At 39.1% G+C, this 17,559-nt stretch overlaps 1 protein-coding gene across 1 annotated transcript; it reads left to right on the top strand.

Annotated features, from left to right (window-relative positions):
* Window positions 1-1,001: 1,001 nt before the first annotated feature.
* On the top strand, window positions 1,002-15,692 carry stk35l (serine/threonine kinase 35, like). Its single transcript, XM_079840542.1, has 3 exons — window positions 1,002-1,644; window positions 9,766-10,521; window positions 13,307-15,692. The coding sequence occupies exons 1-2, from the start codon at window positions 1,182-1,184 to the stop codon at window positions 10,488-10,490; spliced, it is 1,188 nt and encodes a 395-aa protein (XP_079696668.1). The 5' UTR covers window positions 1,002-1,181; the 3' UTR covers window positions 10,491-10,521; window positions 13,307-15,692.
* Window positions 15,693-17,559: the final 1,867 nt, after the last annotated feature.

Here is a 17,559-nt window from a genome sequence, read left to right as displayed (position 1 = left end):
AGATAAAAATAAAAATATAAAAAATATGTGGATATGATAAGTGATAAGAGACAGAGACAGACAATGTTTGTTTATTCTAAAAGGAGAATTATCAACAACATATGCCACCTCATAATGTTGTTATCTTATGTAATCCATGCTAGTCTTGTTCTAACTTACAAAAACATTTCAATAAAAAGTATACATTTTAAAAAGGTGTGGTCCAGAAGAATTTGGTAATGTAGGCCTATTCATTCACTAGTGTAAACGGGACTTCAACTGTCACATATTTTTAACTTTTTAATTTTATGATTATAAATTTTACACAAAAGAATTGTATTATTCTTATTCTCATGTATGTTCGACTGATGGGAAGCCTCATAAAGCCCCATATGCTCTCCGTCGTATGTTACCCACGTGTGTTCGCTGAGCTGTGGAGAGCACATGCACGCTAATGCTGGAAGGACTAAACCATTCTAGTCCACAAACACGGGTGACAACAGCCAACGGATGTATTTATAGGTTTCCCACAGGTACCTAGCCTAATCCTTGTTGACATTAAATGAGGGGAAAACGATCAATTTATTCATGTGTATTTCTGAATGTCTATTGGTCATTGAGATTAGTTATTAATTTATAAATTAATATTACAAATTGTGGTATAGTCAAAAATGTCTGTCGGTGTTCAGGTCGAATGGAGTATCCTAACCTAAAATAATGCATAAATAAATAATAAAAATATGCTTGATTTTTTTTTTGTATTGTATGTAGCCTAGCCTGTGTAAATGTTCGTACATTTTCAAATGCATGAAACTAACATAAATACAAAGATAGAAAACAACGTTATTTTTATTTAAAATACATGATTGATTGCGCAAGACAGGTTTCATGTATCGTATTTGGTTCACCTTTTTTCTTTCAAAAGAACATTTCAAAAGAGGCGTTAACATTGTACGTGTGTCCTCATAGGTCAGGAATCCCCCCCGGCACAGGAAAGTGGGATGATCCAGCCAAGTTCTCACTTCATTCAAGGTTCATTCAGTTCAGACTAGAAGCTCGACTGTGATTGAATCACGATACTCAACTGTATGAAAAAATGCAGATGTCAACGAGTTTTTAAAAGCTGCTGAACGCCCTTAAGATCTAGAAATATGAACGCGGAAGATATTTCCCAACGCACGCACAAAACGTGAGGAGGCGTGATGGATGCAAAGGACAGAGAGCGGCAACGGACACGGAACGCTTGCAAAAGAACCGAAAGCGCCAGTGTCCTGCGCTCGCTCAGCGTCGACAACATAGACGACAATGAGACAATGGGAGACGAGTTGGACCTGGGTAAACATGGTAGTCTTGAACGGCGGCTTTTTGCACCGCGGTACAGTTTGCTTCGCGAAGTTGGCAGGGGTAGTTATGGCGTTGTGTACGAAGCCATTGCCCGTAAATCAGGTGCGAAGGTGGCGGTGAAGAAGCTGCGCTGTGACGCGCCTGAGAATGTGGAGTTGGCGCTGGCGGAGTTTTGGGCTTTGACCAGTCTGGAGAAACGCCATGAGAATGTTGTGCAGCTGGAGGAGTGTGTGCTCCAGAGGAACGGGATGGCCCAGAAAATGAGCCATGGCAATAAGCGTTCAAAGCAGTATTTGAGGTTGGTGGAGACCTCGTTGAAAGGTAAGATGTTTTTATTCAAGTTACGTTACTGGCGTTTTAACAATTGTTCTAGAAGGCCAGCGGTGGTGGAATAGTTTGTCACGAGCAAACACTAGCTTCTGTTTGTGACAGTTCCTTCATTTGGTAGCAATGACATATTGGAAATCGGAATGTCAATCATTTGAGTCGTTTTTCATTGTAACCAAACAAAACAGGTTAGAATCCATTGTTTGGCAATGAGACATGGCGGTCCACCGATGACACCGGACGTGTATAATGCGCATGTCTGTGTTCTACATTAAGATTGTTTATATTTTATGTAAGAATGTGGCAAATGTCGGTCAGATTTGCCCTCCCCCCACCCTCCTCTCGATTATGAAACTCTTGAGTTTGGAGGTGGGGGAGGTGCTGGTGTTGGGGTCAAACCTTCTCCCGGGTTACAACAATGAAGGAAGTTTGAATCCTTACATGACAACTGTGTAAATTATCTTACAAATGAAAAAGAGACAGTGGTGATTTAGTACAGATAATAGAGGCCATTTTGATCTCATTAATCTTAATGTGCTAAGCTGTCGTCTTTGTGTGACTGCTTTCACATGTAGATCTTCTGAGTTTTTGTACTGTATAATGTAAATGTTTCTAGAGGCATTTGCCTGGAAGCTGTTGGTCTAGTCTAGTCTATACATGAAGTGAAAGGGGGAAGAGATGTTTAACTTCTATTTTAACTTCAATTTACTGTGAATAAATAAATTATTTTAAGTGCTTCAATCTCTGATGGGAAAACAAGACAGTGGGCTTGGAATTAGACTTAGCTAGTTTCGGTCTTCTTAAATCTAGCAAAGTGATTATAAAATGGTGGTCTCATTGTCAAGTGTTGCTGTAGCGAACAGTTTTTTTAAATGATTGTGTGAATGATGTAAATTTTGAAGAAAAAAAAACCCTGAAAGTCCCTGGTGTGATTGCTGTTAGTGTGGTTCATTTCAATAAGTGTAAACGCTGCCATCTGAACCCTGGTGCGTAAACAATCTGTTTTGAATTAAATATGAACACAACATGGACAAAATATATGTAAACAAACCTAAACCGGAAGATGAGACCCTAAAAAGGACAGAATGTTCACTCATACCTGTTTTTTCTCGTCATGGGGACAGGGTGTGTTCACACTTGGCATGTTTGTTTTGATTCAAATGAAACCTGGGGCCTATATCATGAAGCCTGTCTAGCTGGCTAGCCAGATATGTTTCAGATTTGATTAGTTTGTGCCAATCCTGGGTTTTAGGTACCATTAAAGTGGTTTGTCTTTTAGCAGTGTTCATCTCCATAGTAACTTATGCTCCACGGAGAATCTGCTCCAGAGCAGGTTATGTTCTGGATAAGAGATCTCAAACTGAAATTGGACCAATCAGCTGTGAGCAAAGTGTCACACCTCTGATGTAATAAAGTAATTCCACCTGTTTCTACTCCAAATTAAATGTTTTTTAAACACTAAAGTGTCTGGCTTTTAACCATGCTTATTTATAATAATAATAATTTTGAATTATTTAGATATCATTTATGTAATTATTATACCCTTAATCAATTGCACATGTATCATTTAATCAATTATACATGTTTCATAGGCACTTTGTTAAAATTAATATAAATAGCCTATATAAAGGTCGAATACAAATAAGCTTTAAAATCAATAAATAAAGCTATAAAAATGACTACATGTGCGCTTAAATGTTCAATTCTCTCTATATATCAACTAAACTAACTTCATAACTTTTACTTGCACTGACGTAGTAAGATTTTTCTTAAAGTTGTCCTTTCATAGACGGCTCTTTCCTTCTTGCTGTGTAAATTTGTTTAAATTCTTAATATTTTTCAATCATTTAATATTCTGCAGAAGAGAGAAATGAATCTCGCTGCTTCTCTCGTGAGAAGTGAATCTCAGTTTCACTGATCCACAGCGTGTGATTGGCTGTTCACTACTGATGTCACAGCTAAACTCCTAAACTCAGGATCAAAGCCTGAGTTGACAGAAAAAGCTGATGATCGGCATCATGGGACCAACAAAGCCTGAATAGATTGGTTTGGTTTTGTCAACTTGAAACTAATCCTGTAACCCTGAGTTTGTTAAACTACCATCATGGTACAGGCCCCTGGTGTGCACCAAACAAGGGGACAGAGACCCGTGTAAAGATGGGTCTGAACTCTGGTGCGATTTGAATGGTGTATGATATGAACCATTCATATACACGGACCAAAGACATGTAAACTAACCAAAAACAGCATACCTGTTTATTCTCGTCATAGTCGCAATATTACCTATCAAAGTTCGATTCAGGCATTAGACCACATTTCCTTGCAGCAGAAATTAGTTTGTGTGTGTGACAGAGGGATTGCTGCCACAGCTTTGACTCCTTCACACATTTTATAAGCTCTTCACCGGTTCTCAGCCGGTCAAAATGCCATCATATGTAGGCTAAGCACATACAACGAGCACATTTAGCTCAGCACTAAGCATTGTGTTGGATGTTTGGTAAGTTCCGTCTCAAAATGGGCAATACGTCATAAAAGGTGATCAATCAGTTAGTGCACGTATCCCTTTATGCCTTTAGGTTCGGTGTTAAAACATCAATCTGATTCTGAACGTTAAGCGGACCAGGACTAAATGTTTTTTCTTTTGAGTCCGGACCAAATGAACCAAGTCATCCAAACTACAAGTGTGAACACACAAGATCAGGCTAAATCACCAGTGTTTTGTTACAGGTGCAGTCAGTTATTTTTTTTGTACTCAAATACATTTTGAGAAACTTAGACTCTATGCACGATCATTTCCGCATTTAGCCTCGTTGGTCACCGGAACTTCTGCTGCTGCAGTGTATGGAAAAACTGAGAAAGTTAAGCACAAAATTTAATCTTGAGGAAGATTCTCACAACAGGACACATCAATTTTGATACAATCCTCCTTTATGCTAAAGTTATTACGAAAACATTGTTTACTATAGTTGTGATCAACAGTTAGAAATGACCAAGAGAGTTTGCTATGGGAGAATACTATACCGGAAGCTCACGTATCATTGACATTTAGCGGAAATATATAGGCAGTTTTATTTAATGAACTCTAAGCACATAGGCTAGTCATGCTTAGAGTCCATTAAATAAAATACACACTCATACAAGATGAAGACCCCCTCATATTCATTTTCTTGAAAAAGCGGTTTTATTCTACATTTGAGCGGGTCACCACCTTATGGGTGCACGGCACGCCATGTTGACATCATCTGACCAGCCGCGTCATGCATTGATAGTTACTAAACAGAATAACAGAAAAATACAAATGTTTTCTGATCGTGCTCTCAGACAGTACTCGAGGCTGTTTGCAAAGCATAAACGCAAAACAAACTGCATACATCCAGTTGACAGGTGGTAACACATTTGAAAACCACTGAAACTTTGGAGGGAATTAGAGCCAGCTAAACCTAAACAATAACAAAAAGTGCACTTTTAAAGGAATAGTTCACCCAAAATGAAAAATTGTCATTAATTCCAAACCCGTAAGACTTTTGTTCGTCTTTGGGACACAAATTAAGATATTTTTAATAAAATCTGAGCAATTTTTGTACTTTCCTTTGACGCTTCAAGTTCATAAAGACAAAAAAAAAACATATGAATTGAGCAGTTTAGTCCAAATTTTCTGAAGAAACCCAATCGCTTTATGTGATGACTGATTTAATTTAGTTTTATTCAAATTTAAACATTGATGGAACACGTGCAATATGGTTTATCCATTTTGGCCATCTTCCATGCCACTTTTGTGTCCATATACGCTAGCTCCTCTTTTTTAATTTATTTATTTATTTGATATTTCAGCAGACAGAATTGCACATATGACCAAAGCTGCGCGTTTCTCCTGGGACAGCATGTTTCTTCTTCTGTAATAGCCACACAGTTCAGTGTTCGGGGAGTCCTACGTGTTTAATACACACTTATAGCGTGAGCAGTCAAGTTGCAACTCGACCATCGGACCACATAGCGATTGACTCGTACAGTGAGAGTTGGTATTTAACAAAACATTGCTGAAATCATACAGTGTATGTGTGGCCTTATGTGGCGTTCACACCGGACGCAAATATTTCGCTTTATTCGTGCGAAGTTGGACGCTTGAACATGTTGAGTTTACTCGCTTCATTCGCGCGTGACATTCACTTCACAACAGACGCAAATTCGCGTCATGGGAGGGGCTTCTGCCAGCCGGCTCGTCTCGTTGAGAAATGGCTGACATGGACTGTGTTTACACGTCTTTTTTGTTAAAATATACTGTTAATGTGTGACAAAACGTAGTTTTAAGACCTTTTCAGGCGATAATGTAGTTGTTTAAAGCTCATCTGTGGTTTATTTATAAAAAGAGTGCCTATTTGAACGTTTTATCTGGTGTTTTCGGAGTTGTGAGCTCCAGTGGATCAGCGGCGCTCTGCGCTTGTTTACCCCGGTGAGAGTAGCCTTTCTTCGGCTAGTCCTTCTGCCGTTGGCTCTGATGTCTCTGTGGTGTCTCGAGCTATAATTCGTCTTGTGTAGATGTAATGGCCGATCTTTGGTCTCATGGATCTATAATTTGTTCCCTGGCAAATCGTTTAGGCTGAGGGCAAAGTGAAGTTTCATAACTTTTTTTATTTTTAGGCTATAACTTTACGTTACAGTTAGAGCTGCAACTAACGATTATTTTTTCTGTCGACTAATCTAACGATTATTTTTTCGATTAGTCGACTAATCTAACGATTATTTTTCCGGATTAATCTTATGATTCTTTTTTACTGATTATTGTACTTCAAAGAGGGTAGTGAATTTGTATATTATTTTAACATGAAATCAATGAATGATGACAATATTAATTGTATTTCAGGAAGGGTAGTGTACATAGTAGGCTATGCCATTTTATAAAGAAATATATGAACACAAGAAGCTTTTTAAACATAATATATAATGATACTATTCATCATAAAATGTATACAGAGTAGGCCTAATTAGGAAAAGTTGTTTACTATAGTAGTTGAGTATGATTTACTTATTGATTTGTGTCAATAGTAAACGAAAATGCACTTGTATTTATCTGCAAAAGGTTCACATACAGGAGCTTTCAGCATAGTTTTAATATAGTATAACTAGTTGTCTATTTTGAAGATACATGTGCATAAACAACGACTAAAGCTGCCAGAAGTTTTAGCCCAAACTTCAAAGACACATTTAAATGATTAAAGCTAGAGGCATATCTTAACTTTAATGTTACTTTAATCATGCAAACTACCTATATACAGCATGTTATTATGCATATGTGTTTGGGACAGAGCGGAACCAGGTCGCATTAACAGGAGATATATGCAGCCCATAATAAATAAAAGCACGAGACGTACTGGGGTCGGAGAAGAACCCAGGAAAATGTGACCGTCTGTTGCAATACACGCGCCACGGTTCAGCTGCGTGAGAGACACTGGCAGCAGGGTTGCCAGGTTTACACAACAAAACCCACCCATTCGTTACTCAAAACTAGCCCAAAACAAGCTCAATCGCGTTTCGGGGAGGTTCTCTGGTAAACATCGCGCTCGGGGGGTTAAATATGTGTGTTTTTTTGGAGGGCTGCCGGCTAAAATTCTCATTCCCGGGGCTAAATATCACATAATTGGGATCGCTTCAACCCGCGGACATGAGACACAGCCTGCGGCAACAGTGTAGAAGTAGCCCAATTCCGCGGAAAAAAACGGGACTTGGCAACACTGACTGGCAGTGTGAAAGCTCCCGCTCTCCACGCGCACAGCACCTGCTCTGCCACCGCGCGCAATGTGAAACCGGCATTACAGAGCGAACAAAGCACAGTTTTATTCGGCTTCTGTTTAAAGTACTCCCACACTTTTGAATGTCGCGGTCTGGCTTTATATGATAAATGATCATTTTCACTATGCCCGGGAGCAGAAGCTGCCATTATTCTAGATCTTCTGTTCCATTCTAGAACGTAAATAATGTGCCGCCGACGCGTCGACGCATTTCACGCACGTCGACGTATTTTCGTAGTCGACGTCATCGACGACGTCGACGCGTCGTTGCAGCCCTAGTTACAGTTGTAGCCTACTAGCACTGACTTTGAATGTTTGACTGAATTGTTTGCTTTATTTCATGGTTAGCTTATTATACCTTTTACTTATACTTTTGTATTATTGATCAAACATAAACTTGCATTTAACAAAAAGAGACTGGGTTTTGTTTCATGTAATTTAATGTTATCACAGTGATAATCATATTGTCTGAACCAATATACAGATTTTCTCCTCATTGTTGTCACTACTAGAGCAAGTTCCTGATTGGTCCTGATTGGCGAATATCCGCCAAAGTTCAGATTTTTCAACTTGAGCGATTCCCGCGAATCACGTGTTCAAAACGCTCAATTCGCATCATTCGCGCCGCAGAATGCCTATTTGCGTCTCTGCATTGACTTAACATGTAAATCACTCGCGCGAATCGCGTCATTCGCGTCCGGTGTGAACGCACCATAATCAGACTGTTTTGTGGTGTTATGATGATTGCACCCTTAACTTTGAAAAAGACGTGTGATTTATTTTAGTGAATGTTTTATTTATATTTACAGCAGCATGTTTCAGATAATGCTTGCTCAACAGAACCAGGGGGAGGGATAAAAATAAAACTCATGCAAGCATAGGACTACGTTTATAATTACCCTAAGGCACTTTGGCTTGTATCAGGGAATACAAGTCAGTCTTTGTTGTTCATATGGGAGCTAGTCCAGTCCTGTCAGAAGAAACCTAAATAGCTTCAAACTGGTTCTGCAGCCTCTGAAACTCATGACAAAGCAATTCTTCCTTTAACTCTTTCCATTGCATCCATTAACTCTTCATTTTGTCTGGTGCTCTCATTCTCTCACATTTTAAAATGTTTACTTTAATTTTATGTGCAAGGTTTTCCACCAGTTTTTGTTCCTTTGTCGATGTTTATTTGAGGTTTATTTTTTCCTAGAACAGAATGTCGAGGCCTGACATTGAAGGGCCAAAACCTTTTTTTAAAGCCTTAAGTTTACCTCAAAGTCCCTTTAAGACAAATCGGTTCACTTGACGGCCATATTCATAATACCCGGGGCAGCTATTACCAGGCATGCATGTACAGCTCACTTCTGCTTGTATGGGGAAAGACTAAAAATTATGTAATCGTTTTGTTTGTCAAATTTACATTTCAATTTCAAATCAGCCATTTTTACAATAATAGTGTCATAAATTGTGCTAATGTGTATTCTAGAGTAAACAAAAAGAAGATTGGCTCTTTTAACTGCACACCAAAATGTAAAAGACGATTGGTGCTTTTAACTGTAAGGTGAAACCACACTGCCATATTGAGTTTTACAATTTCTCCCATTCATTTATGAGTGGACCATCTCTACTTTATACAGTCTCTGGTTCATGTTACAGCCACTATTTAATACCTGCTATTAGTCAGAGGCATGTGATTTATTAGGTAAAAGGAACATTCTCATTTTATGGAGTATTTCATCAATTCTGTTTTCCCAGAATTTTAAATTGTGCATTAAAGGGTTAGTTCACCCAAAAATGAAAATTCTGTCATTAATTACTTACCCTCATGTCGTTCGACACCCGTAAGACCTCCGTTCATCTTCGGAACACAAATTAAGATATTTTAGTTGAAATCTGATGGCTCAGAAAGGCCTCCATAGGCACAATGCACTTTACACTCTCAAGACCCATAAAAGGTACTAAAGACGTTGTTACAAAGTCCATCTCACTACAGTGGTTCTACAATAACTTTATGAAGCGATGAGAATAGTTTTTGTGCGCCAAAAAAACCCGAAATAACGACTTCTATAGTGATGACCGATTTCAAAACACTGCTTCATGAAGCTTTGAAGCGTTATGAATCAGCGAGTCGATTCATGATTCATATGTTGCAGTTTAAGTAATTTTGAGATTTCTGGTATTAATCAGTGTTGAGCAGGTTCTGCAAAAGTGGCATAATCCTTCCTCTCCATTGAAATGTCGATTGTTGTTGAATTCCCATTGTCTTATGCAAATGTTAACTGATTTGAACGCCTCCAAAACATTCAAGTATATTAATCTCTAGATGTTTTTTGTGTACTTTCAGGTGAGCGTGTATTGTCTTGTCCTGATGAGCCCTGCTACCTTTGGTTTGTAATGGAGTTCTGCGAGGGAGGGGATCTGAATCAGTTCATCCTGTCTCGTCAGCCCGATCCCTGCACCAATGCCAGCTTCATGATGCAGCTGAGCAGCGCTGTGGCATTCCTGCATCAAAACAACATTGTTCACAGAGACCTTAAACCAGACAATATCCTCATTTCGCAGCGTTCTGGCACACCTGTGTTGAAAGTGGCTGATTTTGGACTGAGCAAAGTTTGTGCTGGTCTTGGTGCCGGAATACGGGACTCAGAGGAAGAACGAGACAAAAACAAGAACAGTGTTAACATCAACAAGTTTTGGCTCTCGTCGGCATGCGGCTCGGACTTTTACATGGCACCGGAGGTGTGGGAAGGACATTACACAGCCAAAGCAGACATTTTTGCTCTGGGCATTATCATCTGGGCCATGATCGAGAGAATCACGTTCATTGACGCTGAATCGAAGAGGGAACTGCTCGGGACGTATGTGCGGCAAGGTTCTGACATTGTCCCGGTTGGAGAGGCGCTTCTGGAGAATCCAAAGATGGTGCTGAGTATTCCCCAGCGCAGACGCTCACACATGTCCGAGGCGCTCCGGAAACTTTTGCAGGACATGCTGGCTGTCAATCCTCAGGACCGACCAGACGCACTAGAGCTGCACAGCCGGATGGGACAGGTCACATGTGCAGCGTAAACACTGACCTTTGACCTGAATGCACACACAGGTATGCCTTTGCCGGTGAAGTTTCCATAAATGTTCTAGAGCCAGTAATAGCAGCTGATAACAATAATGGTGCAGAAATGTTGTGTATTACTATATTATTTCTCTTAAAGACAAACACATTTACACACAGGGGTGAGCGAGATACCATTAGAAATTTAACAGCAACATAGTTCCTACTTCTTGTAATTAATTCCTTTGTTCTTATTTTATTACTGACTGTTACGTTTTACTTAGGCCTATACATGGGCATATAGGGCTAGTATTATTTTTTTGTGATGGTAAAGTTGGTATTGAGAATTGTGAAATTTTAATGGCATCCAAAAACTTGGCATCATAACCGTATTTCCAATTTTAAAAAAACTGTTGTGGGGTATATCGTTATCGTGAAGTAAAATTGATCATATTGTGATACAAGATTTGTCTACCTATTGGCTGATATTGTGTTTTAAATTGTTTCTGCCTGTTTTAATATTTAGATCGTCTTCTAGCACTATAGGTTAAAAGACTAACAATAGATTATGGCAAATAATTTAGTGTGTTTTAAAGTTTAGAGTTTATAAAGTTTATAATATCTGGCATGGCCTTTATCGGTGATGATAAAAATGATTACTGGCTGCATATCAGCCTGAATTTCAATATTGATGCATCCTTAAAATCATAATCTGTATTTCCACACAACTGTCCCAGGGGTGTGATTATTTTGATGAGGACCGTGAGCAGGGTGAAAAAAAAAAAATGACGTGAGGTTTTGGATAATATCTTCATTGTCTTTCCACCAGCCAATGTCCTCAGCAATGCGGGATAAATTGCCTTTTTGTTGCTGTTTTTTATTTGTTACTAGTGTGTGTTATGTTTTGACAGGACTCTATCATGATCTGATTCTTTCTCAGACATTCAGAGAGCTCCTGTTCGCGTGCTATAAGAGCCTCTTGTTTTTAAAAGTGCATGCTGGGATAACTGTTATACAACCACACCCATTCACCACCGCCCCTCCTCTAACACTCCCCATCCCTTCTTCTCTCTCTCTCTTTTCCGTACCCTTTGCCCTGGGGGACAATGCTCATCAGGCAGACCAGGTGACTAGGAGTTGCTCCTAGTCCAAAAAAGGAAAGATTTTTGTTTAGACATGCCACACAAAACTGACAGTTCCTTGCTGAGTCCAGAATTTAGACTAAAGGTATTACTGAATTAGGGATGAACAATATATAATATTTGATTTTAATATCGACCTTTTAATTAAGTGTATTCATATTGTCCACATCTGCGCATCATTAATTTTCTTAGTAAACTGTGAAATGTTTTGTTTTTAAGTTGGATTGGTTCAACATAGCATTTAAAATGATGTATTTTAGGGTTGAATAACAGCCACTAAAATATTATTGGTGTGTTCATGAATATGAAAGGCAGAGGGCTCATTACTTCCCCAGCCATTATGAGGACATTACAGCTGTCTGCCTCTCCAGTCGTCTTTTGTTGACCATCCCCCGCTCCTACTGTTGGTACATTCAGAGCGGAAAAGGATACTGCATGGAGCCTCTTGGATAATTTGCTCTCAGACAGTGATGTTTGTATGTGTGGGACGAGAGAGAGAGAGAGAGAAAGAGAGAGAGAGAGAGGGAGGGTGGGTGGGTTTACACCCGTGTTTTGTAGTTCGAGTGACTGCAGCGGGGCTTTAATAGCTATTCCTGACTCAGCACATAGCTTGAGCCACAGGATATGAGGAGGAGGGGTGAGGTCTTTATACTGTATGCTGCTGAGATTAAGCTGCACTCGTGCTGACTAAATACTGATCGCCTGCAAAGATTTTTTTCTATTTGTGTTGTGTTTGAACGCAATCTGAGATTCGGTCCCATTTGAGGCATTATGCAACACCACCAGCCATCATGACATCACCGCTCTGCTGTTTTGGCCCGTCACTCAAATGATAGAAAATAGCCCCTCTTTTCTTTCTTTCTTTAATTTTTTTTTTCTCTTCTCTTTTTGTGAAAAGTGTTGTTTTCTCTCTTCTGGGTTCCCATGGCCAGTGGAAAACATGGAAATATGAGGAAATCATAAAAAAAAAAAATGGTTTAATATATTTGTAAAGACATTTAATTGGCTAGGAATTTCTGTTTTTCAATGTAATCTCTTTTAGAATTTAGTTTTAATCCTTATCCAGTAGTAATTTTGTCTGGCTGTCACCAGACCAAGCTCAATTTAAGATTAAACATTGGTCCGGGGAGTCTGCTCTGTATTATCTACCGCACACGCGAGCATAAACGCGCATAAATGAAATGACTCTGTATGCAATTGGATAGTCCTTCAACCAATTAGACCACAAGAGGCGTGATAAACAAGCATAATTCAAATGACTCTGTACGCAATTGGATAGTCCTTCAACCAATCTGACTACAAGAAGCGTGATCAACGGGCAACGACCCATCGCTTCTCTATCCGCCATCGTGATAATCCCTCCAATAGCGGGCCAGGTGGATAAGCCAGTCTGTGATTGGTTCCCGCAAAAGTGTAACAGAAGCAGTAGAAGTGAATGTAAGGGTTTCCAGACTGAGTTGCCGGGCGAAATCAAATCGCTGGCAGATCAGGCTGGGTTTCTTTACCCAGTCTAGTAGTAATTATGAATGACTGAAACATCATGAAAATCCATTGGTCAAAACATGTCTTTAATGATCTCTTTTACATTTTGTTGCATTTTTAGGCTTTTTTGTGTTCTTAATAAAAGTCCCAAATGTGTGACTATTTTAAGTACCATTTCTAACGAATGCTTTTTTTCCCCCCATTCTTTTTAGGTTTTCATCCTTTCCGCAGCAGCCCAGAAGATCCCACTTTGCTTGAAAAACTGTGAATCTTCCATTGCTGATTTAATGTGAAGAGTACGAAGTGCTCAACTTGAACATCAATACAAATAGATTTGCAACTGACCTTTCACTTTTCTCGTTTACAGTAGTGATTTAAACGAATCATTCAGCAAGCCCAGAAGTGTTCAGCTCAATCATCAGTTACGTCACTTAAAGTGAAGCTAAAGCTAAAAACAATGTTGTGATACAGTTAATACAATCAAGCTAAAACTAGCACGCTCTTTATTAGTCTTACTGAGGAACTAGGACTCTAAAAATGTTCATGGAGCTTTCCTAGTTGCTCATCTTCTCAAAACAATCTTTGGCTGTAAAAAATATTTTATTTTATCAAGTTTTATGAGCAGTAAAGCCTTCACATTTAGTACACAAATAGATCACAGATTTTAGGTTTCAGTGATTTTTGTTTTTGATTTTATTTATATAAATTTATTTTTGCAGTGCATAGACACACACTAGATACTTGACTACATTTCAAGCCCAAGCATGTGCCCCTTACATGTCACCAACCAAGTCTCATAGTCTTACACTTGATGTGTCCAAGCATTTGGTCTTACTAGAGTAAAAATGAAACTCCACAGGACTTGATAATATTTATATTTGTTCTGTCACATCGCAATAGTTGAAATCATGATGATTAAAAACTAACTTGATTTTATTTTGCTATTAAAGTGCTCGTCTTAAGCCTATGCCCAGTATTGAGATCCCCCTCCTTGAATGCAGATTCATTCTAGTGCCTTGAAGTCTAGTGATATTGAGAATTTTTAGTTTATTTATTTTTTTAGGGTTTTGTTGTACATCTTTATCTTGTAAACATGCAGTACATTCACAAAGCTTTTAATATTTAAACACTTTACATATTAGGCATGAGCAGTTTAACCATTTAGGTGCCAGTTTTTCTATTGTGTGAGATTATTTTTTGCTTTACGATTGATTCTGTTGCCCATATAAGGCCACCTATGGAAAACCATGTGAACATATTTTCTGCACAGACACACGTACACTTATACAGTTTCACAGTTCAGTTGTTTTTGAACTTTGAAGAAAAGGTTATAGATTGATATGATTAACGGGAGCAGTTAATTTGTGTTCCATAAAATAACCTGATTTAGAACAGTGATATTTCCATTTTGTTTGCTGATTACTTGGGATTGTTCTCAAAAACAGGATGGGAGCTCCGTAGTGGGACTTTCATCTATATCCTAAATGCTTCAGAGGACAAGTTGGTGTGTCTGTGTGTTTGACTGTTTCCAAGTGTGATTTTTGCCTGACAGTTTGTGTGTGCTATAGGTCTACCTCAGCACTCATGTGTTTTAGGAACTAATTCGCTAAATGAACTAGCAGTGCTTTTTGTTTTTTGGAAAGTTTTTAATGGTTTTCAGATGGTTTATTTATATATTTTTTTAATAATAAATCTATAGTGTCAAGTTTTAGTAACCTTATTCCTCTTTTCTTTTTTTGACTGCTTATTGCTGTCTGCGGTAGGAGAAACTTGAGGCTTGTGAGATCAAGATTTTTTTATTGAATCACCTTCAGGTTTAAGGTGTTTTGAGTTGTAATATTCTGAACCGTATGGTTCTTCACTTGGGAACAAAAAGTGTTCTGATGCTTTTTTTATGTTCGATTTTCATTTTGTCAGGAAATACTTTTTGTTTTTAATGGGAGCATTGTTTCTGTTTCTTTTAAATCCACATTTATTTTCCCGAACGGCGTTTTAAATGATTGTATGTTTAATGAGGGCCAGTTAATCCTGGAGAGAGTTTGTAAATGTTGTTACATTTGCTTTATCGTTCTCTCAGTTACTCCTCTTTTCAGTTTGAATGTTTCAGAGGGCAGAAACACAGAGAAATTGTCAAAGCAGTCAGACAAACCACAGTATTAGACTGCACTTGCACTGAGGAGAGTGAACGGAGCATAATAGAAGCTCACTTCCTGTTGTATCATCTCTTTTTCTCTGTTTTTCTTTATATTCCGTGTGGTCCAACTTTGACTGTACAACACACTCGTCTATGCAACCTTTCCTTCTCTGACACTGTGTGATGCTGCTCTGCTAAACTAGCCTCTTCAAACCTTGATATTTTTTGCTCATTTAAGGATATTTTTGTGGAGCACTTTGTGCTTTTTGTGTGAAAGTTGGACATTTTTTTGAATGGACTTTTCTTGTTGAAAGCTTCACTCTTTTGGGTGTCATCTTTTGTTTTGATGTTTTTGATCAATAAACCATGTAAAAGCATAACTTGCTTGTGTTTTAATGTTTGTTTAGAGTTTAAGGACAAACGGGTATAAATTAAACTGAATAGGTTAAAGATTATTTGTTGCCAAAACGTAATTCTAGATGTGGTACAATATACACAGAATGACAGGAGTCACAAGTTAAGCAAATATTGTTGATCATCTCCTAACAAGCCCACATACGGTCTGGGTAGATTAGATGTAAGCAAACAATCAGTTCTGGTAATCAACATGTTGGATTCAGGAGAAATGGGAAGGAATAAAGATCTGAGTGACTTTGACAAGGGCCAAATTATGGCAAATTAGTATCTCTGAAAGGTTGCTCCTGATCAGCAGTGCTGAGAATTTATCAACAGGGGTCCAAGGAGGGACAAATCACAAACCGGCGACATGGTGTTGGCCGCCCCAAGCTCATAGATGCACAAGGGAAACGAAGGCTATCCTCTCTGTTCCGAGCCAACAGAAGGTCTACTGTGGCACAAGTCACACACATTTTAATGATGTTATGGGAGGAATGTGTCGCAACACACTGCTGCATATGGGGATGCGTAGCCACAGAGCAATCAGTGACAATGATGCCTCTGTCCACCATCGAAAGTGCCTACAATGGACACTTGAGCATCGGAGCTGGACCTTGAAGAAGGAGGAGGAAGTCTGGGGAAGTGATGGCACCAGGATGCATTGTGGGATGACAAGGGCAGTGTTCTGGGTTTGGATGTAAATTTGACATGTGCTAACTACCTAAACATTGTTGCAGACCAAGTACTCCACTTCATGACAATGGTGTTCCCTGGTGGAAGTGGCCTCTTTCAGCAGGATCATGCACCCTGCACCCATTGTTCAGGAATGGTTTGAAGAACATGAAGAGTTGATGTAAGTGTTGCCTTGGCCTCCAAATTCCCCAGATCTCAATACGACGAGCATCTGTGGGATGTGCTGGACCAACAAGCTCATTCCACGGAGGCTCCATCTCGCAACCTACAGGACATGAAGGATCTGCTGTTAACGTCTTGGTGCCAGATACCACAGGACACCTTCAAGGATCTTGTTTTGGGAGCACGCAGAGGACCGACAGCATATTAGGCAGGTGGTCATAATGTATTGGCTAATCTTTGTATGTGTTTGTTTAAGCCCTGACATAACTTTCAGTCCTGACAGACAAAACATAAATCCTAATGTAATCCTTTAGTCCAGACCCTAGAGTCATGGTGATATGACTGGACTTTGATTACAGTCTGGCTACTAAATACTTGTTTGATTCCTGTCGCCTGATACCACAAACGGCCACATTATACTAATCAGTTCAGACAAGATAAATCCCCTCTAAAAACAAAGCGAGCTCCCTCCATAGACTGCTGTTATTCATTGTATTCAGCAGGAATGCGCGAGAGGACATTTTGTTCCCATACGCATACACCAACACCCAAACACCTGCCTGCTAGACTGACAATATCAGCTCTGCCAAATTTGGGCCCAACAATGTCATTTCTCACAATAAAAACTATTACCATGATCATGAAAAATGCTGAGTATGTTGGCTCCACCAAAGGAGGAAAACATTTGTAATTGCTGCACATGGAATAATGACAGACAGAAAGAGTCTTGAAGAGCGTAAGGAGACATGGGGGATGTGAATGTGCAGTCTATGGTCATGGTATGTACTGGGGGAGGGTGTTCTGTTTGTGTGTTAGTAGGATAGAATTGTGTGACGGGGGAGTCTTTGTACTCACTGACCCCGAGGATGGAAGGAAAACCGCATTATAAGGTCATTACATAACAGCCTGTGTGTCTTGGAGTGATGAGTTGTTGGTTGCTTCTCAACACCCTTTTAAATGTTTTATTAATACATGTATGTAATAAATGTGACTTCATGCCTATTTTCAAATTTATATTGAATGTCATAAGAAGCATTGTATGGCACATTAATTTTCCAAGCATTTTCTTTAATATACAAC

Source organism: Gobio gobio, assembly GCF_949357685.1.
Source record: "Gobio gobio genome assembly, chromosome: 17".
NCBI lineage: Eukaryota > Metazoa > Chordata > Actinopteri > Cypriniformes > Gobionidae > Gobio > Gobio gobio.
Note: the sequence above shows the minus strand (reverse complement) of the source record. Positions and strands in the feature narration are given on the sequence as shown.